This window comes from Lithobates pipiens, unplaced genomic scaffold (genome assembly GCF_037356315.1).
Source record: "Lithobates pipiens isolate NorthernLeopardFrog02 unplaced genomic scaffold, aLitPip1_a1.2 Scaffold_16, whole genome shotgun sequence".
Classification (NCBI taxonomy): Eukaryota; Metazoa; Chordata; class Amphibia; order Anura; family Ranidae; genus Lithobates; species Lithobates pipiens.
The window spans coordinates 55,182,260-55,206,403 of record NW_027507748.1 but is presented as its reverse complement, the minus strand read 5'-3'; the positions used below and the strand labels follow the sequence as shown (position 1 = coordinate 55,206,403).

General features: G+C 42.9%; 1 protein-coding gene across 2 annotated transcripts in view; it reads left to right on the top strand.

The window, feature by feature from the left end:
- CHAF1B (chromatin assembly factor 1 subunit B) overlaps window positions 1-24,144 on the top strand; it is a 63,838-nt gene that overhangs the window by 13,280 nt on the left and 26,414 nt on the right. Inside the window, exons 4-11 of one of the 2 annotated variants that reach the window (XM_077479921.1) lie at window positions 4,768-4,891; window positions 6,647-6,750; window positions 9,917-10,013; window positions 10,195-10,279; window positions 10,863-10,956; window positions 11,050-11,119; window positions 15,574-15,662; window positions 17,254-17,416. In XM_077479921.1, coding sequence (XP_077336047.1) covers window positions 4,768-4,891; window positions 6,647-6,750; window positions 9,917-10,013; window positions 10,195-10,279; window positions 10,863-10,956; window positions 11,050-11,119; window positions 15,574-15,662; window positions 17,254-17,416 — 826 coding nt within the window. Of the gene's footprint in view, window positions 1-4,767; window positions 4,892-6,646; window positions 6,760-9,916; window positions 10,014-10,194; window positions 10,280-10,862; window positions 10,957-11,049; window positions 11,120-15,573; window positions 15,663-17,253; window positions 17,417-24,144 lie in introns of both variants that reach the window. The other variant, XM_077479920.1, reaches the window with a different exon arrangement.

Below are 24,144 nucleotides of genomic sequence, written 5' to 3'. Positions count from 1 at the left end.
GTAACCTTGTGCTGTGAAGCCCTCCACTCTGAATGCTGGGCTGTAAATGATGTACACCACACTGCTAATTTTCACATTGAACACAATAATTTTCTAATGTTCTGCAAAGCTGAGTGGGTCGTCTCCTGCACTCAAGAGTTAAATGCTTGTTTATGCCTAGGGTACCAGTGAAAGAAAATGTACATGCCTTATCCCTTGTTCTCTCAGCAGCCAGTGCTCAGCTTTTCTCCCTGACGGAGTTTCAGGCAGGCCCTTGGCTTCCTCACGTACAGTGTAGAGCTATTGGCCTGGCATTGCACTTGACATTAGCCTGCCTGTGCACCATAGAGAGGATGCAGTGAGGCCAGTTGCATATGGTGGATGAAGTCTGTGGGAGTGAGGAATTAAGTGAAAGTCCTATTTTACTGGTACCTGAGACCTAAGCAAGCATTTAACACTTACAGTGTAGTGGGCGCTCCAGATTTTTGTTTTCCCTAGAGTCTAGCTTTAAAGCAGACTTTGCAGTGCTACAAAATGGGAACAGAGTTAAAATGCCTCTAAGTGAGGCTAAATGCAATTTTATTTTTTTGGCTTTAAAATCCAGTTACCTGTTCTGGGCAGTATATTACACAAAAGCGGTCCCTGACCTCCTCTTCTAGAGTCCCCCCCTCTTTCTTCTTAGTGCCCCTATTAGAGAGGCACCAAAATTTCATCAACCGAAAAGGGTGTTTATGGCATTCTGCCGATAGAGGAAAAAGCATGCGACTTTACGTTTTTATTTCCATAGGTCATGTGCATCAAAATTTAACACAGGTGCGTTATTGATGCGCTTTTGCTACGTTTTCAATGGGGAGGTGTGTATTTTTATTTATTTTTTCCTGACACACACACACACACACACACACACACACACACACTGCCTTGCAAAAGTATTCGGCCCCCTTGAACTTTTCAACCTTTTGCCACATTTCAGGCTTCAAACATAAAGATATAAAATTTTTATTTTTTGTGAAGAATCACCAACAAGTGGGACACAATTGTGAAGTGGAACGAAATCTATTGGATATTTTAAACTTTTTTAGCAAATAAAAAACTGAAAAGTTGTGCATGCAAAATTATTCGGCCCCTTTACTTTCAGTGCAGCAAACTCACTCCAGAAGTTCAGCTAAGATCTCTGAATGATCCAATGTTGTCCTAAATGACTGATGGTGATAAATAGAATCCACCTGTGTGTAATCCAGTCTCTGTATAAATGCACCTGCTCTGTGATAGTCTCAGGGTTCTGTTGAAAGCGCAGAGAGCATCATGAAGACCAAGGAACACACCAGGCAGATCCGTAATACTGTTGTGGAGAAGTTTAAAGCCGGATTTGGATACAAAAAGATTTCCCAAGCTTTAAACATCCCAAGGAGCACTGTGCAAGTGATCATTTTGAAATGGAAGGAGTATCAGACCACTGCAAATCTACCAAGACCTGGCCGTCCCTCTAAACTTTCAGCTCAGACAAGGAGAAGACTGATCAGAGATGCAGCCAAGAGGCCCATGATCACTCTGGATGAACTGTAGAGAACTACAGCTGAGGTGGGAGAGTCTGTCCATAGGACAACAATCAGTCGTACACTGCACAAATCTGGCCTTTATGGAAGAGTGGCAAGAAGAAAGCCATTTCTCAAAGATATCCATAAAAAGTCTTGTCTAAAGTTTGCCACAAGCCACCTGGGAGACACACCAAACATGTGGAAGAAGGTGCTCTGGTCAGATGAAACCAAAATCAAACTTTTTGCCCACAATGCAAAACGATATGTTTGGCGTAAAAGCAACACAGCTTATCACCCTCAACACACCATCCCCACTGTCAAACATGGTGGTGGCAGCATCATGGTTTGGGCCTGCTTTTCTTCAGCAGGGACAGGGAAGATGGTTAACCACTTGCTTACTGGGCACTTAAACCCCCCTCAGTCCCAGACCAATTTTCAGCTTTCAGCGCTGATGCACTTTGAGTGACAATTACGCGGTCATACAACACTGTACCCAAATGAATTTTTTATCATTTTTTTCCCACAAATAGAGCTTTCTTTTGGTGGTATTTAGTTACAGCTCGGAGTTTTATTTTTTGCTAAACAAACAAAAAAAGATGCAAAAAAAAAAAAAAAAAATCATGTTTTAATAGTTTGTTATAAAATTTTGCAAACGGGTCATTTTTCTCCTTCATTGAAGTGCGCTGATTAGGCGGCACTGATGGGCTGCATTGGTGGGCACTGATGGGCTGCATTGGTGGGCACTGATGGGCTGCATTGGTGGGCACTGATGGGCTGCATTGGTGGGCACTGATGGGCTGCATTGGTGGGCACTGATGGGCTGCATTGGTGGGCACTGATGGGCTGCATTGGTGGGCACTGATGGGCTGCATTGGTGGGCACTGATGGGCTGCATTGGTGGGCACTGATGGGCTGCATTGGTGGGCACTGATGGGCTGCACTGGTGGGCACTGATAGGCATAGTTAAGGCGGCACTAATAGGCACAGATAAGGCGGCACCGATGGGCACAGATAAGGCGGCACTGATGGGCAAAGATGGGCACAGATAAGATGGCACGGATGGGTGGCACGGATAAGTGGCACGGATGGGTGGCACGGATGGGCACTGATAGGTACCACAGATAGATGGGACTGATGGGCACTGATAGGTGGCACTGATAGGTGGCTCTGATAGGTGGCACTGCTGGGCACTGATGGGCGGCACTGCTGGGCACTGATGGGCGGCACTGCTGGGCACTGATGGGCGGCACTGGGGTGCAGCACCTGAGGCAGATTTTGGGTGGCACTGCTGGGTGGCACTGTGGGTGGCACTGTGGGCACTGCTGGGTGGCACTGTGGGCACTGCTGGGTGGCACTGTGGGCACTATGGGCACTGCTGGGTGGCACTGACAGGGGGCACTTACTTTATTTCAGGATGGCACTGCGGGTGGCAGGTGGGCACTGGCAGGGGGCAGGTGTCCTTTTAAATTGCTGGCCGTGATCGGGACTGATGTCCCGAACACGGCCGCCGGCGATCGGCTTTTTTTTTTTTCTCCTCGCGCTGTCAGCGCGAGGAGGAATACTAGCCGATTACCGGCTCCGTTTTATCACATGATCAGCTGTCATTGGCTGACAGCTGATCACGTGATAAGGGGTCGGGATCGACCCCTTACACGGATCGGTGATCAGGCGAGTCTCACGGACTCGCCGATCACAGAGCGCGCCGCGCGCGCCCCTCAGGGGGCGCGCAGGCCGCTCGTAACCGGGACTACGTCAATAGACGTAGTCCCGAAAATGTGGGTCCGCGCTATTGCCGTCATTTTGCAATAGCGCGGATCCCAAGTGGTTAAAATTGAGGGGAAGATGGATGCAGCCAAATACAGGACCATTCTGGATGAAAACCTGTTGGAGTCTACAAAAGACCTGAAACTGGGACGGAGATTTATCTTCCAACAAGACAATGATCCCAAACATACAGCAAAATCTACAAAGGAATGGTTCACAAATAAACGTATCCAGGTGTTAGAATGGCCAAGTCAAAGTCCAGACCTGAATCCAATCGAGAATCTGTGGAAAGAGCTGAAAACTGCTGTTCACAAACGCTCTCATTCCAACCTCACTGAGCTCGAGCTGTTTTGCAAGGAAGAATGGGCAAGAATTTCAGTCTCTCGATGTGCAAAACTGATAGAGACATACCCCAAGCGACTTGCAGCTGTAATAGCAGCAAAAGGTGGCTCTACAAAGTATTAACGCAAGGGGGCCGAAATAATTTTGAACGCCCCACTTTTCATTTTTTTTATTAGTTAAAAAAGTTTCAAAAATCCAATAGATTTCGTTCCACTTCACAATTGTGTCCCACTTGTTGGTGATTCTTCACAAAAAATAAAAATTTTATATCTTTATGTTTGAAGCCTGAAATGTGGCAAAAGGTTGAAAAGTTCAAGGGGGCCGAATACTTTTGCAAGGCACTGTGTATAATATATATATTAGTGTGTATGTAAAAGTCATTTTTGGTTTCAGTTTTAGGCCAAGTGCATGCTGCTGTTTTTGTTTGTTTTCCATTCGGTGCACCTCTAGCCCTTATAGCATGCCTTGGTCAAAAAGGGGCACCCATGTGGGCGCTCTCGTGAGGCGGGCTGTATGAGTTCCTAAACACACACAGTACCAGTAAGCCACATCCATGCTCCCTTCTCACAGGCTAGTAGCTCTGTCCTGATGCTGGCCACACACGTAGCAGTTTGATAGCTGTTGCAGCCACTTTGTACCATCTTTCAATTGCATTGAACTGTCTGGTCATTTTCAAATTGCAAAAATTGCCATCGATCGTTAATGGCAGCCTCAGAAAACTGAAACAATTGATGGTTGGTTGCCTTTATGCTTTTGGTAATTTTTGCTGTTGAAAATTGATTGTAATAAAGATGACTAGAAAGTTGCTGTGTGTATCCCCAGCATTTTATTTCTAGACATACCCGACTGGATTAGAGAGTACCCAAAAGGTTCCTCAATTGAGCTGTGCGTTTTGTTACAGAATTGTATGGGTGAATATTAGTTTGGTAGTGTATGATTGACCGTGGAGACCTTGTTGCCCATAGAAGCCAGTTACATGCTAGTGCTACTGTCCTCCTATACTGCACTAGAAAAGAGAAGCGGGTTGATTATATGCAACAAAAACATTTTCCTTCAACACTTTGTTATATTGGGGCCACAATGTCAAGGAGTACCCGGTGATTTTAAATGTCTACAAGAAAATTCTAATCTTTCTGCACTGCAGATGCTGTAATATTATTATGGAAACTGAGTGAAAGCAAAGACGTAAGCATGGAAATAACCCCATTCAATGAAGATGATGAGGCAGAAATGAGCAAGGAGAACTGGACTGTCTACAAACACTTGAGGTATCTGCTCCAATGTTTTCAGCACCCATTGCTCTTTCTAAATGAAGTCTCTCTGAATGTGTACTGACATGTTTACACTGGAGAAAAACAGAGAATAGAGGTGTTGAGTGATGACCACATATAGATATACACTGATCAATGTAACTGACCAGTCATGATAGGTTCACATGTGCTGCTCCTTATCCAGTTGGTCTCTCTGTATCAACACAGGTTGTATTTCACAGTAGTCTTTGTTTGCATAAACCCAGATTTAACAAATTCTAGGTACCAGGAAATTGAGGAATTTTGGTGCTCAGGTCAAATCTGTGAACATCAGCTTTTCAAGTGGTTTCAACCCTATAAAAAAATTAAAACCTGCAAGACAAAGGCGTATTGAGCTAGTATGCATAGCATAGCATACTAGCTCATTATGGAATGCTTACCTTAGATCGAAGCCCCCGCAATGGTCATGGCACACTGCTCTGCCCAGCAACATGTCACCAGGAGTTATTTCCGGGTATCGTGGGCTCCGGCGCTGTGATTGGCCGGAGCTGCGATGATGTCACTCCCGTGCATGTGTGCGGGAGCCACCAGTAATGGCACAAGTGCGCATGTACCAATGACGTTGGCACATGCTGATACAGTGGATATCTCCTAAACCGTGGTTTAGGAGATATCCACGGTACCTACAGGTAAGCCTTATTCTAGGCTTACCTGTAGTGAAAAGTGGTCTGTAAGGGTTTACAACCACTTTAAAGGAGTTGTAAAGGCAGAAGGTTTTTTTATCTTAATGCATTTTTTTATGCATGAAGATAAAAAAAACCTGTGTGTACCAGCACCCCCTAATGCTTAACTGAGACCCATCTCTCTCCAGCGATGTCTACGAGTGTCTTAGCAATCCAGGACACCTGATTGGCTGAGACACAGCAGCGGCGCCATTGGATCCCACAGCTGTCAATCAAAGTTAGTTTGCCAATCAGAAGCTAGAGGGGGCTGGGTCGGGGCTCCATGTCTGACTGAACACAGAGAGCTGTGACTCGGTTCGGGTGCCCCCATAGCAAGCTGCTGGCTGGGGGGACACTCGACAGGACTGAGGGGTCAGGAGCAGAGAAGAGGAGGATCCAGGCTGCTCTGTGCAAAACAAACTGCACAGAGGAGGCAAGTATAACTTGTTTATTATGTAACAAAAAAAAACAACACTTTTTATAATCACTTTAAATATTTCTGGCATTGTGGATCTATGGTGGACATTACCATATAGCAGGGATATGCAATTAGCGGACCTTCAGCTGTTGCCGAACTACAAGTCCCATTAGGCATAGCAAGACTGACAGCCACAAGCATGACACCCAGAGGCCGAGGCATGATGGGATTTGTAGTTTTGCAACAGCTGGGGGTCCGCTAATTGCATATCCCTGCCATACAGCCTCATTTACAGTCGGCCTCATTGGCATTTTGTACTTAAAATTTATGGAAAAAAAAAAGGATGGAAATGAGAGGTGTGTAAATCCTGTCTTTTAGTACCATTTTATCTTGCTGTGTGCAGCTTTAAAGCTCCAGCATTAGGCCACCTCCTGTACATCTTCGGCCCACTTATTTTGGGCAAATTACTATGTATGAAAATGCACCGAGTGTATCCTTCAGAATGGTATGTTGGGAGTTTAGTAAAGATGTAAATGGTACAACGTTAGAGTGACATCACAAAAAAAAGTTCCTATTTGGAGCTCCTAATATTGCTTTATCATTTGTGTTAATCTACTTTTACCGTTTTAATAGGGGTCATTTAGAGGATGTGTATGACATCTCCTGGACACAAGACAGCAACTTCATGGTCTCGGCATCTGTGGACAACTCCGCTATCATGTGGGATGCTGTTAAAGGTGTGATGGGTATTCTCAGTACAAGTCTAACGACTCCACACTTTTCAACTAGTTACTCTGTGCTGTAGCAGCGTATCTCAAAGTGGCTATTCTAGCGATTGAAGGAATCATGTTAATAAGACCCCTTGACTGGCTGACCTAATTAGGGGATAGTGGTTTAAAGGGTAACTCCACTTTCATGAGGAAAAAAAATAAATTTATATAGCATATACAATTGTGATGCAAGTCATAATGTTCTTAAAAACTACTTTTCCATTTCAATCTGCAGAGCTGTAATTTCCTGTAAAATGCAATATGACTACCTGGGGGTGTTCTGTACACAGAAAAGTACAGGTCACCCCCCAGAAACATCATTTCCTGCATGTGTGTGTGATTGGCTCGCTGATTTTTCCCAGAAGTCTGCACTCGGATACAAGTCCGATTTCAGGCATCCCCTGCAGCAAAAATGTAATTGGTGAGATACTCCTCCTCCCAATAGGAAATCATGTCTAAAGGGATGCAGACCCTGCAAATTTCCTCATTGGAGCCCTCTAGTTTCCTCAGCTGGTTGATAATTGTGAAACCACTCCCATTAGACTCACTCGACAGAGGGGCACAGAGACACAAATGGTGATTTCTTCAGAATGACAAAGGATAGGAATCGGCAACAAAGTTTTGGTTAAAATCTTTGCAATGTACATAGATCGTCCAGAGGGGAATGTTTTTATCTCAACAAAAGTGGAGTTACTTCTGTCGAAGGGGCATGACCCAAAGGTCTGCCGACTGGCTCCCGATCTGCCCTCTCAGCCAATGGCAAAGCAAACTTGTTCATCCATTCATGTCCCTATGCCCACGTTTTTCAACAAGGGTGCCTTTAGGTTTCTTCAGGTGTGCCTTGGCAAAATTCCTGACGCCTAGTTAACACCGATGGTATGTGTTTTTATGTGCCTCTTCAGTTTTTCAAAAATGCACTATAGCCAATAAAACGTGATTTCCTATGAGTCAACACATCTGTTTGTTTAAAAAAAAAAAAAAATCAGGGATTTTTTTTGCCCTGCAGCAGGTTTATTTTATTTCATCAACTTTAATGGAAACGCATCAAAAATGCAGTGTTTGCTGGGTTCTCCTAGGTGACAACCGATCGCTCCCAAAAAAACGAAATGCTTTAAAATGTGTGTGTGTGTGTGTGTAACAAAAAAGAAAGTCCTTGTTTGACCTTCCCCTGTCCCCCTCCATCAGCACTGGGGTCATATTATCTGAGTGAGGTAGAGGAACTGAGGGAGAAGCAAAACAATGGAATACTAGTCGGTATCGGTGTGTAAAGGGGTGTTAACTTTAAGAATAAATCACCTCTAATGTTCGGTGCCCTAAGTGTGTGGATGTTCTGCATTGTGTAAAACCTATTTGTTTTGTTTTTTTACATGTTTAATGGGGTGCCTTGAGAGTTGTGCATAATTTTAAAGGGTACCTTGACTGAAAAAAAGTTGAGAAACACTGTTCTATGCTTTTATTTTTCTGAGAAGTCACTTTAAAAAAACACCCCCTAGCATTTCTGTCTATGGCCATCTTGAGTAAGGGCAGATGGTTCATGTAGCATTAACTTCCTGTGATCCATCTGCCCTTAGCTCAGACATGCAGTCGGGCAATGTGCTTGGCTTAAGACACCCCTCTTAAAGCGGTTCTTCACCCTAAAGGGGAAGTTCCGCTAGTATTATCCCTCCCCCCCTCCGGTGCCACAATCGGCACCTTTCGGGGGGGAGGGGGGTGCAGTTACCTGGATAATCCAGGTAACTGCACCCACTTCCGGCCAGACCGCTGCATGGCTCCGCCCACCGCCGCATGGCTCCGCCCCCCCCCCCGTTGTGTTCTGGGAAACACACAGTTCCCAGAGACACAGCGGGGAACCAGCGCAGCGCGACTCGCGCATGCGCAGTAGGGAACCGGGCAGTGAAGCCCTCTTGCTTCACTTCCCGATTCCCTGACAGAGGATGGCGGCGGTGGCTGCAGCGAGACGAGCGATTGCTCGTCATCTGCCGCCGACATCGCTGGAACCTGGGACAGCTAAGTGTGATATTATTAAAAGTCAGCAGCTGCAATATTAGTAGCTGCTGGCTTTTAATATTTTTTTTTTTGTGCAGCTCCTCTTTAAAGACTGATGAGCTGTATGACCTAATTTCCCTAGGCCTGGAAACCAGGAAGTAAAAAAAGCAAATTTGATATACTTTCTATCTACTAAATCTACTACCACCCCAACACACAGAAAAAAATATATCTCTATCTCTCTCGATAGATATATATTCTACATATTTTTGTTACACAAAAATCACAGTAAGCGTATATTGGTTTGCGCAAAAAAAAAAAGCATCTACAAAATGGGGTATAGATTTATGGCTTTTTTATTTTTTTTTTATTAGTAATCGTGCGTGCGCTCTCGATGACAGGGAGCAGTAGATCTGTCATGTTACTAGGCAGAACAGGGAAATGCCTTGTTTACATTTCCCTGTTCTGCCTCTCCTCGCCGTGATAGCGGGCCACTGGCAGACATATTCGCCTAGTGGGCGCACGCCCCGCAGACTTTAACACGGAGGGGTGTACTGGTACGCCCTTTTGCCCGCCCATGCCATTGTGCCGACTTATATCATCGTGCGCTGGTCATGAAGGGGTTAATATTGTTAAAGCATTTGTTACCCCCATCATTTCATATTCCTGATGTGTGCCTGCTGTACCATGTACTTGTATGAGAAGGTATCCTGTTCTCTTTGTATACTGCTTCCTTTGTGTGACATCCCTGGTGTTCCTGCCAGTCCCTCTGCTTTCGTATTAGAATCTGACCACACTCAGCAGGAGACCACAGCTTGGTCATTTCTCTAGCCATGCTAATGTACTCTCCTCCAATAATGGCATTGGAGTGACAAGACTAGCCTTGACACACCCCTGCTGCTTCTCCTCGCTCGGCTCTTATGCAGCTGAGAACAGAGGGAATGTGATCACTTATTAAAAAAAAAAGACGAAAAATATATTTTTTATAATTTTTTTTTTTTTTTTTTTTTAATATCTATATAAAAATGTTTTGCCTTTCCTTTCTATTTTAAACTGAATGGGTTGGCGATTGTTTACCTTAAGTAAATATCCAATTTATTTTGTGTGTGTGTGTATATAATATTTTTTTTTTTCCGATATTTTACAGGTCAGAAGTTGTCTATATTTAATGAACACAAGAGTTATGTGCAGGGAGTGACTTGGGATCCCCTGGGCCAGTACATAGCAACACTGAGCTGTGATCGGTAAGAGTTCTGACATGGGGTGGGCTTTGAGTTTGGTTGTATATACATCACCGTGGTGTCTTGATTTTTTTAAAATTATTGTATGGATATTACTGTGATACATGAAGTCGTGCATCCTAACAGGACAATTTAATTTTGTTGTTACTGTGAGTATCACCTAACTGTTCTTCTCTGTATGTAGTATTATGAGAGTGTACAGAACGGAGACAAAGAGAGTGGCCTTCAATGTAAGCAAGATGCCATCTAACAGTGCAACTGAAGGAGAGGTATGTGGGCATGGGGTGCCATAATACATTTCTTCAAGATACTGTGTATAGTTGAGATAAGTGCACTTTTATTTTTTATTTTTTGTTCCTGCATTTAAATACATAACGCATAAAAGCAAAAGGGTCATAATACCAGCTGGATTCTAGCAAAGCTGCGTCCACCAAATTTCTTAAGCATCAAACACTTTAGGGCTTCTTTTCCCCACGGAACATTCTGGTCTCACGTGCCAGCTGCTAAGTCCTTACCGTGTCCCTCCAGACCTGTAGTGATGTAGCTGAGTGGGTGAAATCTGAGCATGTGCCGTAGGGGATGCAGGCGTTACGCACACCCAGTTCTGAGATTCCTCAGTTGATGTAGCTCCACAAGATTGGCATCACTGAAAGGATTGGGAAGTGTTCTGACAACTTCTACATGCTCCTTTTTTATTTTTCTTTGTGAGTGAGTTCTTAAACTTTTTTCCTCCTTTCTTCCCCCTCAGAAATGTTTAATTTACACTGAGGATGTATTATATGGTCTACAATAGTATGTTTGGATAGACCTATAAATTGACACGTTTTGATTTTGTTCTTCTTTTCATGACAGAATAAAACCTATCGGATGTTCCATGATGACAGCATGAAGTCCTTCTTTAGAAGGCTGACATTTACACCTGATGGCTCTCTCCTCCTTGCTCCAGGTTTGGCTCCTATATTTAGTAAATAATTCATGTACTCCTGCATGTGCAAGTAGTCCAAGATGTCATCTCGTGGTTTCTTCTCTGCTTTTATAGCTGGCTGTGTTGAGGTTGGGGACGTTCTTGTCAACACAACCTTTGTCTTCTCCAGGAATCATCTGAAGAGGTGTGTATTCCTTACTGTCTATTCATTATTATCTGTCTAATAGAATTCCTATTTCTTTCTCATCCACTTAGGGGCACGGGAAGTCTTTAACCTTAGGGTGTGCTGGCAAAAACGAAAAACTTTCGACCATCCCAGGACTATACATGCTTCAGCTATTTCTAATGTCCTAAGATCATCTTTTCCTCAGCTGTGCTTTGTGTTGACTCTTTTGCTGCCAGGCCCTGTCCTCCACTTTTAAACTCAGCTGGCTGGACCGTTTTTTGCAATTTTTCCATTATTTTTTTTTTCCCTTACAGCTTTCAGAGTTTGTAAAAGACCCCCCCCCCCCCCCCCCAAACCATATATTTTTGTGAAAGCACGTGACCAGTAGAATGAAAGGAACTTGCTACTGATTTTTAAAGCCCCGCTGTATTTGTGCACATGTATATCAAAACAATATTTTTGTTAAAAATACACTAAAATCATTGGCGGATAAAAACAGAATTTTTTACAAAATTCCTGCTAAATATAAAAGCTCAACCTGTGTTAAATTTTATAAATAAACAAATATTTGAATTTTTAAATTGTGTTTTATTTTTTGCGAAATTGGGAAAATCAAACGTACGCAAAAATGTAAATATCCAAATTTCTCAATCTGAAGGTTTTAATTTTTCCCTTTTTTATAGCTTTCCTAGTTTGTAAAAGACCCCCCCCCCCCCCAACCATATATTTTCTGAGAGCACATGACCTGTAGAATAAAAAGGTGCTACTAATTTAAGTCCTGCGATATTTGCGCAAATGTTTATCAAACAATATTTTCGCTAAAAATAAACTAAAATTATTATTAGCGCATACCAACCCAGCAAATTTTACAAAATTTCGGCCACATTCCCTCTGAATATTTTATAACCTGTATTGAGTTAATAAATAACAAATATTTGTAAATTTTAAATTGCGTTTTTTTGTGAAATGGTGGAAATCTAATGTATGCAAAAATGTAAATGGATTTCAGTTCTCTAAAAAAAGTTTGAATTCTTCACTCTACCCCATCATATTTGTGCAAATTTTACAACATTTCTGCTAAATTCCTATTAAATATAAAATCTTAACCTGTATTGAGTAAATAAATACCAAATATTTGTCAATTTTAACTTTTGTCCTTTTGCGAAATGGTGAAAATTGAACCTACGCAAAAATTTCTCTAAAAATCTGTAGGTTTTCATTCTTCACTTGCCATATATGGGAAACCTCTGTCTCAATTTTGAAACCGTGAATGGGACTGAAAACGCATGTTTACCAGATCTGGCGGCTGCAGCTGGTGGGGGAGGTTGGAAGGAGAGCCGGCTAGCTGCAGGGGTGCCAAACATCGAGTAAGTGGGGGGGACACTGAGGGGGGTGGGGGGCCTAGACGTGTGTTTACCAGCCCTCCTCCCTCTCTCAATCTTCACAGGTTTGTCAGCGGCTTCAACATTGAGGAAGGGGGGGGATGTTTACCAGCCCCCCTCCCTCTCTCTCAATCCTTGCAGATCTGTCAGCGGCTGCTCCATGCTGACAGCGGCAGCCTTGGAGAGGGTGGAAGGAGAGCAGCAGGGACTGCAACATCGAGGAAGTGGGGGACACTGAAGGGGGGGGGGGTCAGAAAGTGTAAAAATGTGCTTACCAGCCCCCCTCCCTCTTTCAATCCAATCCTTCTATCAGCGGCTGCTCCATTCAGACACATCTGTGAGCTGCGGAGGAGAGTGGAAGGAGAGCAGCAGGGATGGTCCGCAACATCAGGGAAGTGGGGGTCAGAAAGCAAGGGTGGGGGGGTAAAGATGTGTTCACCAGCCCCCTCTCCCTCTCTCAATCTTCACAGATCTGTCAGCGGCTGCTCTATGCTGACAGATCTGTGACCCGCAGCCGTGGGATAGGTGGCAAGGGCGCCTCAACATGGGGGAAGTGGGAGACGCTGAAGGGGGGTTACAAAGCAGGAGTGGGGGTACATGTTTAGCAGCCCTCCTCCCCTTCTCAATCCTCACAGATCCGCTGCAGTCGCAGGAGGGGGTCAGGGGGAAAAACGAGTAGCAGCTGCAGGGAGGGGGTGCCTGGACATCAAGGAGATAGAAATAGATCTCTCTGTGGCTGCCCTACAGCATGAAAAGCCAGTGGGAGGGCAGGGGAGGGAAACTGACACCCGCAAGGGGTCAGGCTTGCTAGGAGGAGGGAGGGGGGAAGAATCAGAGTAGGGGTGTGAAGCAACAGGGAAGGGAAGATGTAGAGGGGATATGAAGGGCAATTTAGACCACAGCAGATGTAGGTGGAGTGGTGGTTGACAGGGCACAGTGAAGCAGCAGCGAGTGGGGGGGTGGTGACATTTTCAGGTAAAAATCAGCCGCTGATCAGAGCCATCAGTTTGTTCAGCAGTGTCTGCTGAACATTTCTGCTATAAGTTCATGGTCAGAGAAGTGACCATGAGCTTGGAGGAAGCAGGATGAGGAATGAGGTCCAACTGGAAATAGTGAAAGGGTTAAAGGACTACTTTTTTATTTATTTTTTCTTCGGTCAAGACGTATCTACATAGTTGCTGCAGCTTTGTCTCTCCAATATGCAGCTATACTCTGTGGTCATTCTTTGCCTGGCCTCTGCAGTACCACATCAGGACCCTGCTTGAAGGGATTTTGTGGGTATAGTCTGAAAGTGGGGTACTTTCCAGACTCCATAATGGTATAAGTTAGTTAAGGAGCACTTTCCAGAGTCCCTGGCACTGCCTTAGCACTTGCCATGTCACTAAGGACTTGGTAAGTAGGCAGGTTGGGTCAAGAACTTGGAACAAGTTCTTTTAACATAGATTACTGGAAGCCTTTACTCCCTGGTTTTACTGTGTGTTAACCCTTTGGGACTTCAGTAATTGCCGTGACACTGGGAGCTGACGTCATCTGCTTGGTTGAGTGTCGTATGTGTGCGCTGCATGCTCTTTCCCATCCTATAGTGTCAAGCAAGCATCTCACTGCTGCTTCTCCTGCTTGGAAAGAACTTTGTGGAACTTTTGATTGTTCCTTCTGCTGCAGTCTTGGTTACCTCTAGCCATCTGACCTTCACTTATTACCAACTGTCTGGATTTTTTTCAGTACCTGAGGTTAACCTTCCACCTTGAGCCTATACCCTTGCCTTACCATCACCTGTCTGAGTCTAGGAATCGAGGGGCAGTCCTGCTTTACTTGGGCCCCCAGGTCACTCTCTCAGTTCCAGGGCAGCTTGTAGCTCACCTCCTGACATTACCAATGCCTGCAGCCAAGTTTTTTTTCACGTTAATGCATAGAATGCATTTATGTAGAAAAACCTTCTGCCTTTAGAACCACTTTAAGGAGGTGTTTTTTTGATAGTGGACACACCTGTCCTCAAGAACCCTACTGATAAGTGGTTGGAAGCCCTTTCTTAAAGTTACGTTTTTGCTGGCAGGTCCTGCCCTTAAATCAAACTTTGGCTGGGACTTTGAGAAACCATGTCTTATTGGTCAAAATCCATAAAAGATCTAACCACTGCTGCAATTGATCCCTTGCTTAGGCCGCGTACACACGAGCGGATTGTCTGCCCAACTAAGTTCGTCAGACAATCCGACAGACAGTCCATCCAACTTTTGAATGAACGGACTTGACCACACATGATGAACAGACAGTCCGCTGAAAGCTTGCGCGATGACGTGTACAGCATGTACGACGGGACTAGAAATACGACGTCCAATACACTGCAATGCAACCTTCGGCGTGTAAATCCTTTCTGAGCATGCGCCATACTTAGTCCGTCCAACTTGCCTACACACGAGCGCACTGTCCGCTGAAACCAAGTTTGGACGGACAAAATTACGGAAATTCCGAAAGACTTGGTCCGCCAGACTGTCCGCTGAAAAAGTCCGCTGAAGCCCACACACGAGCGGATTGTCCGCTGAAACACGTTTCAGCGGACTAAGTTGGCCAGAAAATCCGCCCGTGTGTACGCGGCCTTACTGTGCTCATTGAACAGATGGCGTTGGTGTTAAATTAGAGCTGTGCCCATTTGCAAGAATACCCCTGTCTCATTTCATCCATATATCTCATGATGGCCCTTTGGCTTATGTGCTGGATTGCAAAACCCTTGCCTAAGAAACAGGTGCTCCACATGGCCATCATGAGACGGTGTCTCTTCAGACCGGCTCTTGACAGTATTGTCAAGGATGCTACTTGTGGCAAGAGCACCCATCTTCCTGAGCAGAAGAAGCCTAAGGAACTGACTGAGAAGTCTTCTTCCTCATTAAATAACAACATCCCTTTTGTTTCTCCCTCAACCTCCTGGTGTTTTGCTGCTAGCACTGTTGAGAACGGCATGTGAATTTGTATCTTTTTGGAATAATATTAACTTTCCTTTTTAGATATGTCTTTTGTGATGCATTGTATGTTTTTTTTTTTTTTTTTTTTTATTATTATTGCTTTGTAATATTTTATTTTATCCTTTCATTCCAGACCTGTATCTCACCTGCCCTGTCCATCAAAAGTCACGCTTGCTGTACGATGCTCCCCTGTGTTCTATGAGCTGAGGCCAGAAGTGAAAGGTGAGATTTACATTCAGTTGCTTTCTCCGGGATATAATCCTAGAATGATGACAACTGTCCTTTGAATGCCAGGTGTGTTTCTTGGACAGGAAGTAAAGGAAAATCTCCCCAATGGGAACAAGATGGGTACAAAAAAAAACAGCCTTTCCCTCACTTTTCTTCTGTGCAATGATTGCATTCAGGGTAGATTTGTTTTAAATCAAGTCTATTTTACATCACTAGTAAAAAAGCTTGATATAAATCAACTCGATTTAAATCATAATTTTTAAAGTGCAACTGTCATCGTCCAGCATCGGCTCCTCCCCTGACCAGCTATCGACTCACCGACAGTCCCATTTACTTTAATGGGACGGCTGGTGATGCAGCAGTGACACAACAAGGTGAGGGACGTGGAGGTAGCAGGTGAATGGATACCTGCTAACAGATGCTGCCATGATGGATCTGAAATAACAGGTGCTCTTTAAATGTAAGGACTTGTGTAGTTTGAATCTTTAATATTTGCAAACAAAATGAAGGTTTCCTATTTAGAATAATAAGCTGTCAGGTTTAGTAAAACGGCAAAATCAGAAACTATTCAATCATAGTTTGTAGTGTACATAGATTTGCAAAACAATGGGATAAAGGAATATTCCTTAAAGGAGTTGTAAACCCTCGTGTTTTTTCACCTTGATGCATCCTATGCATTTAAGGTGAAAACAATTCTGACAGTCACCAGCCCCCCAGCCATTGGTTCCCGCAGCTGTCAATTAAATCCAATGACGCCAGGGGCCAAAACCGGCATTCCTGTCTATGGACTGTCTATGGGAGCGCGTCCGCAAGGTAACCCCACCGGGAGAGCGCTTCCCCTAGGGGGTTATCTGATGTGGGGAGGAGCCTCCGGGGAACCCCAGAAGTCGAGGATCGGGGCCACTCTGCACAGTGGTATGACTTGTTTGTTCCTTAAAAAAAAAAAAAAAAAAAAAACAAGCCCTTACAACCACTTTAACTTTATTTTATATCATGGTTACTGTGACCTTGTGTGAATGCATCAATGCAGTTAGTTATTTCAGCTGCAAAGCTTTGATTCATTAAATGAGTTTACCAAAAAATTAAAATATTGCAGAATATACAGACTCATGCTACAAACTAAGCTCAATTTCATGCTGAATAAACAAAATTACTAATGTATCTTAAAAAGAAAACTATATTTTAGAAAGAAGCATTTTTTTTTTTTATTTGATAAAAATCAAAAAATAAAATCGAAATAAAAAAAAAAAAAAAATCATTGATTTCTATCCACCTTGATTACATTGCAGAGCCTGCATAGAAGTTGAAAAAGCTCCTTGATGATAGACTGGCATGTTAACCCTAGCAAACTCATTCTCCTCCTCCTCCTCCTGTCAGTTGAGCAAAGGGGTTGGTGGGGAGAGACAGAGGTAACTTAAAAAGCAGCTGAAGCCATCCTGCTCGCTCTGTATGTATGTGTCAGAAAACTGAGCAGATCACTATTTAACAAAAGGGCTTCATGGCTGTGCCACTGTTTAATTTGCCCCTATGTGTTTATGTACATGAGGAATTCATGATATACGCAGTCATCTTTATTTCCCCTCAGGTGAAAATGGGAAAGCTCCTCCTCCTGGCCTGATCTCTCAACCCTATCGGATGGTCTTTGCAGTGGCCTCTGAAGATTCTGTGCTCTTCTACGACACCCAGCAGACCTTTCCCTTTGGTTATGTTTCCAATGTTCATTATCATACACTAAGCGACATATCTTGGTAAGACTACATCGCATAAAATCAAAATATGCACAGGGTACGAATAAGCATGTTGCCTGGCCAGTAAGAAACCAAGAAGTGTGCCTACTAAAACCGGTTAGACCCTAGTTGTGGATAAATTAACTTAGTGGAACGTTAGTCAGAAAATTTACTGCTAGATCACATCAGGCTGGTCCTCTTTTGCAGGTATAGCTATGTAAAACATAAAAAAAAGAAAAAGTTCATACTTTTTAAAATCCAGTAATATACTCAGGTCTCACCCTGCTCAGTTGCTCTCCATTGTTTGGCACTGACAACCTTATAGAGGCCGATCTGCTGACAGTCTGAAAGTGATTAATTTTTTATTTATACACAGAATATCTCATAGCAAACAAAAAAAAAACTACAAATATAGATAATAATAAATTTCCAAGCATCAGATATGATATAGCATATGCCATTTGTTTTTGATGTGACATATTCTGTGTATAAAGATATTTTTTCTACGTGTGTGTGTGTGTGTGTGTGTGTGTGTGTGTGTATGTGTGTGTGTGTATATATATATATATATATATATATATATATATATATATATATATATATATATATATATATATTATACCTCTTTTTTTGTGATTATATTTAAAGGCTAAGTTCATCTTTACAGAAAACTATGTAAGGTTAACTTACACAGGTAATTAAACAGAAGGATAGGGTGCGCTATGGAATCAGTTATACAGAGAGTCTGTAGTGTAATGTAAGGTAAGAGCAGCCTCTATTATGTTTCCATCCAGATGGATGGAACAGTAAAATAGGGGAAAGAAGGAAAATAGATGTGGCGCTATACCTTATAAAACTCACTAGAAAATATAATATAAATAAAAATATAAATAAAATTGTACAAATTTTCCAGCTTGCTGGCTAATATTTTTAAAATTTTTTGAAAAACAGCAAGAAACCTTAATGGACTGTATAGTAAAATCTATAGTAAAATCAAATAAATAATAATAAAGTGCTAGTGGTATGTCCTCATTAATTAGTAAATGCAAAGTGAATGTAAATTTTCCAGCCTGCTGGTTAATAAATGCAATGAAACTGTACGGTTCACTCAAATTAGGTAAAGGTGAATAAATAAATATTTAAATAAATAATAGTGAAACTATCATGAATTGATCAATACTTAGTAGTGAAGGCTACTTAGAGTTACTTGTGACTGTGATTGTAGCACAACTAAATGAATGGACACAAGGGGAACAATCAAACCTATATAAACGTGAATACTGGTGGGGTGGTGGGTGTAAACACACTGTGTCAAATATCAAAACATGCCAAAAAAATTGAGAAAATTCAAAAATAGAAAATTAAAACTAGTGAGGAAATGAAAAATAATAAAAAAATAATAAATAAAAATTAAAAATATTTTAGTCCAGAAAGTAAAAAGTAAAAAATCTAAAAAAATCTTGCGGTGACAAGTCTAATATGAAAGTCCAATTGAATAAAGTTTATAGTTGATATTTAAACATGAAATGAATATTTGGTGGTGGAAAAAGTAAGTGAAGAAAGTGACATCGATATTCGTTCGCAGTGAACGTTTGCAGTGAACGTTTATGGATTTTACTCTCACCAGAGATATGACCCCGTCCGGGGTGGATCAGCCTCCACAGTATAAGCCACTGTGTCGCTTCTTGGGCTGTCTCTGCTATGCTGCTGGGGAGATCCTTCGTTCTTCCGTGGGGATGTTGTACCTCGTTTACATGTGATAGAAAAGAGGACTGCCCATGGTGTAGTATGTTTGAAACTCAGTTTATTTGAAACAACCTTAAAAATACTCACATTTAGTACGAAAAAAACGAGTATTGTATTAAAAGCGTTCGGAATATCCACTCGGCTGACACGCCGTTTGTGCTGAAGGTGTACGTATCTGGCCACGCCCTACGCGTTTCGTCATTCAGACGTCATCTGGAGCGCTCCAGATGACGTCTGAATGACGAAACGCGTAGGGCGTGGCCAGATACGTACACCTTCAGCACAAACGGCGTGTCAGCCGAGTGGATATTCCGAACGCTTTTAATACAATACTCGTTTTTTTCGTACTAAATGTGAGTATTTTTAAGGTTGTTTCAAATAAACTGAGTTTCAAACATACTACACCATGGGCAGTCCTCTTTTCTATCACATGTAAACGAGGTACAACATCCCCACGGAAGAACGAAGGATCTCCCCAGCAGCATAGCAGAGACAGCCCAAGAAGCGACACAGTGGCTTATACTGTGGAGGCTGATCCACCCCGGACGGGGTCATATCTCTGGTGAGAGTAAAATCCATAAACGTTCACTGCAAACGTTCACTGCGAACGAATATCGATGTCACTTTCTTCACTTACTTTTTCCACCACCAAATATTCATTTCATGTTTAAATATCAACTATAAACTTTATTCAATTGGACTTTCATATTAGACTTGTCACCGCAAGATTTTTTTAGATTTTTTACTTTTTACTTTCTGGACTAAAATATTTTTAATTTTTATTTATTATTTTTTTATTATTTTTCATTTCCTCACTAGTTTTAATTTTCTATTTTTGAATTTTCTCAATTTTTTTGGCATGTTTTGATATTTGACACAGTGTGTTTACACCCACCACCCCACCAGTATTCACGTTTATATAGGTTTGATTGTTCCCCTTGTGTCCATTCATTTAGTTGTGCTACAATCACAGTCACAAGTAACTCTAAGTAGCCTTCACTACTAAGTATTGATCAATTCATGATAGTTTCACTATTATTTATTTAAATATTTATTTATTCACCTTTACCTAATTTGAGTGAACCGTACAGTTTCATTGCATTTATTAACCAGCAGGCTGGAAAATTTACATTCACTTTGCATTTACTAATTAATGAGGACATACCACTAGCACTTTATTATTATTTATTTGATTTTACTATAGATTTTACTATACAGTCCATTAAGGTTTCTTGCTGTTTTTCAAAAAATTTTAAAAATATTAGCCAGCAAGCTGGAAAATTTGTACAATTTTATTTATATTTTTATTTATATTATATTTTCTAGTGAGTTTTATAAGGTATAGCGCCACATCTATTTTCCTTCTTTCCCCTAACTTACACAGGTCCCCCCCGATCTCGCAGACCTGTGCCGCCGCAATCTCTGGGTTCTAGATCCGTATCAGGAGCCCGGGACTTAAAAATCCTCTTAGTTGAATGTCCAAACGTCGCTTGTCAGGGTGACGTTTTGGAGAATTCTAATTGGTCTGCGGCACCGACCAATCAGCAGCCACATAGCCACCCTGCCAGCTATGCAGAAGACGCAAGGCTGGAGAGGATTTCTAAGCCCCAGGCTTCTGATGCGGATATACTGGAGATTGTGGGGGCGAGAAGGGGGACCTGTATAAGTTCACCTTACAACATTTTCTGTAAAGGTGAACTTGCCCTTTAAATATATCACAATAGGCTGAACACCTGTGTGTGGTGACCATACGGGAGGGGGGGGGGGAGTTTTGGGCTAGCTGTGGGTGTTTGCAAAGTGTACCTTTTTTGCTTGTGTCTGATGGTGCACTATTTCGCCTTGGTTCGCCATGGCGCACGTGCGTTAGCAGGTGTGCCGCTGTATTCGGCAGTTGTTTGGTGGCCATGGCACATGTTCATTTGCAAAAGCGCCGCTGGAATTGGCAATTTGTTGTGCGGCCATGGCGCATGCGGCTTCTCTGCACATGAGCAGTAACGTTTAATTGGGAGCATGAAGATTTGCGCCACACGCAAATACAGCCACGTCCATTCGCTGGGACCACGCATGTACTTGCGCACGTATGCATCGAATGTTCCAGCGCACAGTCAGCTTATTTAAGCTATATATGCCAAGCATGCCGTGCTTCTAGAAGGCAGCTGTGGGACACAAAGCGGACTGAACAGGCACTTGCAGCAGGTTAAATTTTCTCCTTGCCCGGGTCACGTGAGTTACCAAGTATTGCTTGGCAGGCTAAGGTGCTTTAGCAGGATTGTTGCATAGGGGCTTGGTGAGCCCTATAATGGTCTCCCCACTGAGGTGTTTTAATACTACACCCAAGTACTTTTTTTTTTTTTTTTTTGTGTCTAGTAAATGTCTTCAAAAAGAGGAGTGGGACTAATACTACAGGGAAGGGCACACCAATGTCGGTAGTTCCTGATGAACCTAGTCGTATCCCTAGTGTTGTATCCCCTGAAGGACCAGAGGCTTCCAGGCAATCTGAACCGCTGCTTCATTCTTTTGTCACTAAGGATGAACTGTCCTCAGCCCTAGCCAGGTTGGAGCACAGGATTGCTGGCATGATTGCCACCATCCCGCAGGGTGGCGAGAAGCGTGACAGATCCCCCTCCCTGGAGCCTCCTAGTTTGGAGCAGGAATGGGTTGAGAATGGGGAAGATGGGCTCACAGCTTAAGGGAAATGGTCAAGGACAGATCCTGCCCATCAATGTCCTGGATTTTATGTGCAGTATTACTTGGTCCTAGACGATGGAGCTTCAGGACTGCCCTATCGGCATTCAGTTCTACAATGCCACTGCAGTGGCCTATATAAACCACCAAGGCGGTACCAGGAGTCGTTCAGCTCTGAAGGAGGTGAACCACATACTAGCCTGGGCAGAGAGACATGTACCGATTCTATCGGCAGTCCATATCCCGGGAGTAGAGAACTGGAAGGCAGATTATCCTGCCAGCATAGCAGATTATCGTGCTTTGACCTGTTCCATCTATTTTGTCAAAGGTGGTGTCGGCCTTTCATCTAAATCAGGACATTATTTTGCCTTCCTATTTTCTCTCAGCTTTATTCGGCGGAAGAGAGACTGCATTCTTTGGACGTTGTCCAGGCAGTCAAGGTTTATTTGTCTAGATCTGCGGAGATCAGATGATCAGACTCCTTTTTTGTTTTGCCAAAGGGACAGGCGGCTTCCGTTGCCAATTGGGTCCGTCAATTGATCATTCAGGCCTACGGTCTGAAATGTAAAGCTCCTCCCTTTAGTGTGAGAGCTCATTCTACCAGGGGCATAGGAACCTCCTGGGCTTTTCGCCATCAAGTATCTGTGGCTCAGATTTGTAAGGCTGCTAACTGGTCTTCCGTGCATACGTTCACAAAATGTTATCAGGTGGATGTTCGAGCAGCTGAGGATTTGGCTTTTGGCCGCAGTGTACTGTGGGCTGCCGTTTCAAGTCTGATGGCTTTTGTTTGGCAGGGTGTGTCCCTCCCAGCAGGTAATGAATATTTGCCTAACTTTGTGTCCCATGATGTATGAAAGAATAGGATTTTTTTCGTCATGCTTACCTGTAAAATCCTTTAAAAAGAGGGTAGGGACACCTGTGTCCCATGATGTGCTCAAAGAAAATGATTTTACAGGTAAGTATGACGAAAAAAAACATTTTCTTTTTCATACATCATGGGACACAGAGGTCCCTACCCTCTTTTTGAGGATTCAGTGCTTGCTACAAAACTGAAGTACTTCCTGTATGGGAGGGGTTATATAGGGGATCACTTCCTTTCTAAAGACCTTTGGTCTACCAGTATTCATTCACCTGGAGATTAAGTATAACCCAACAGGTGATGAATATTAGCCTAACTCTGTGTCCCATGAGGTACTCAAAGAAAAGGATTTTACAAGTAAAATTTCATCAGACCATAACACCTTTTCCCATGTGCTTTTGGGAGACTTCAGATGTGTTTTTGCAAAATGTAGTCGGGCTTGGATGCTTTTCTTTGAGAGAATTTTTGGTCTTGCCACTCTACCCCCATAGCCCAGACATATGAAGAATACGGGGGATTGTACCACACAGCCAGTACTTGCCAGATATTCCTGCAGCTCCTTTAATGTTGCTGTAGGCCTCTTGGCAGCCTCCCTGATCAGTTTTCTTCTTGTCTTTCCCTCAATTTTGGAGGGACATCCAGTTCTTGGTAATGTCGCTGTTATATAAAAAAGGTAGTGCTAAAAACACAAATTCTCGCCGACCCCTATAGCACACTGCTCTGCGCTCCTGGGTGTTTAATTACAATATTAACTTAATGTGTCATCTTTCAAACAGCTGCTGCTTTAAAAGAAAGTCCACTTTTTATGTATAGCAGCGCATGCACATTTTTTTCAGAATATGCGTAAGAGTTCAGTTCGGTGTTCAGAAGATCGGGTGCTTTATTCAGTCAACCTGCGTTTGTGATTGTTCGGTGTTCAGAAGATAGGGTGCTTTATTCAGTCAACCTGCGTTTGTGATTGAAACCCAGCTTCCACCATACAAATCACCACTTGTGGTACCAAGGCCGACCCCCTATGGGAATGCACTCACCAAACGTATGAAACCAATAAGCCTTCAGAATGCCATTGCAGCTCTCTCCTTTTACCACCAGTTATCTCCTTTGTGGGACACGGCAAGTAAAAAACTGTTTAAGCGTTTAAAATACTGTGCCTTATTCCGCTGTGTTGAATCCGTCCGAGGAGACCGACCGTTTATAACGTGCACTTAAAAGTATGTGCTTCCGTATTTCCTCGGATCGTTGGAACGCAGGGATTGAGGCGCACTTGTCACTTCCGGTATAGTTACGCTCTCTTAGAGGTACTTAAAGTGGTGTTGCCACCAAAAAATAAAAAGTGTTTAAAATTCTTTAAAAAAAAAAAATAAAAAATTGGAAAAAAATTATTTTACTCACCTCTAAATACCTGTTGCTAGGGGGTCCCTTGTAGTCTGCCTTCTTCCTTGCCCGGGCTGGTGACATC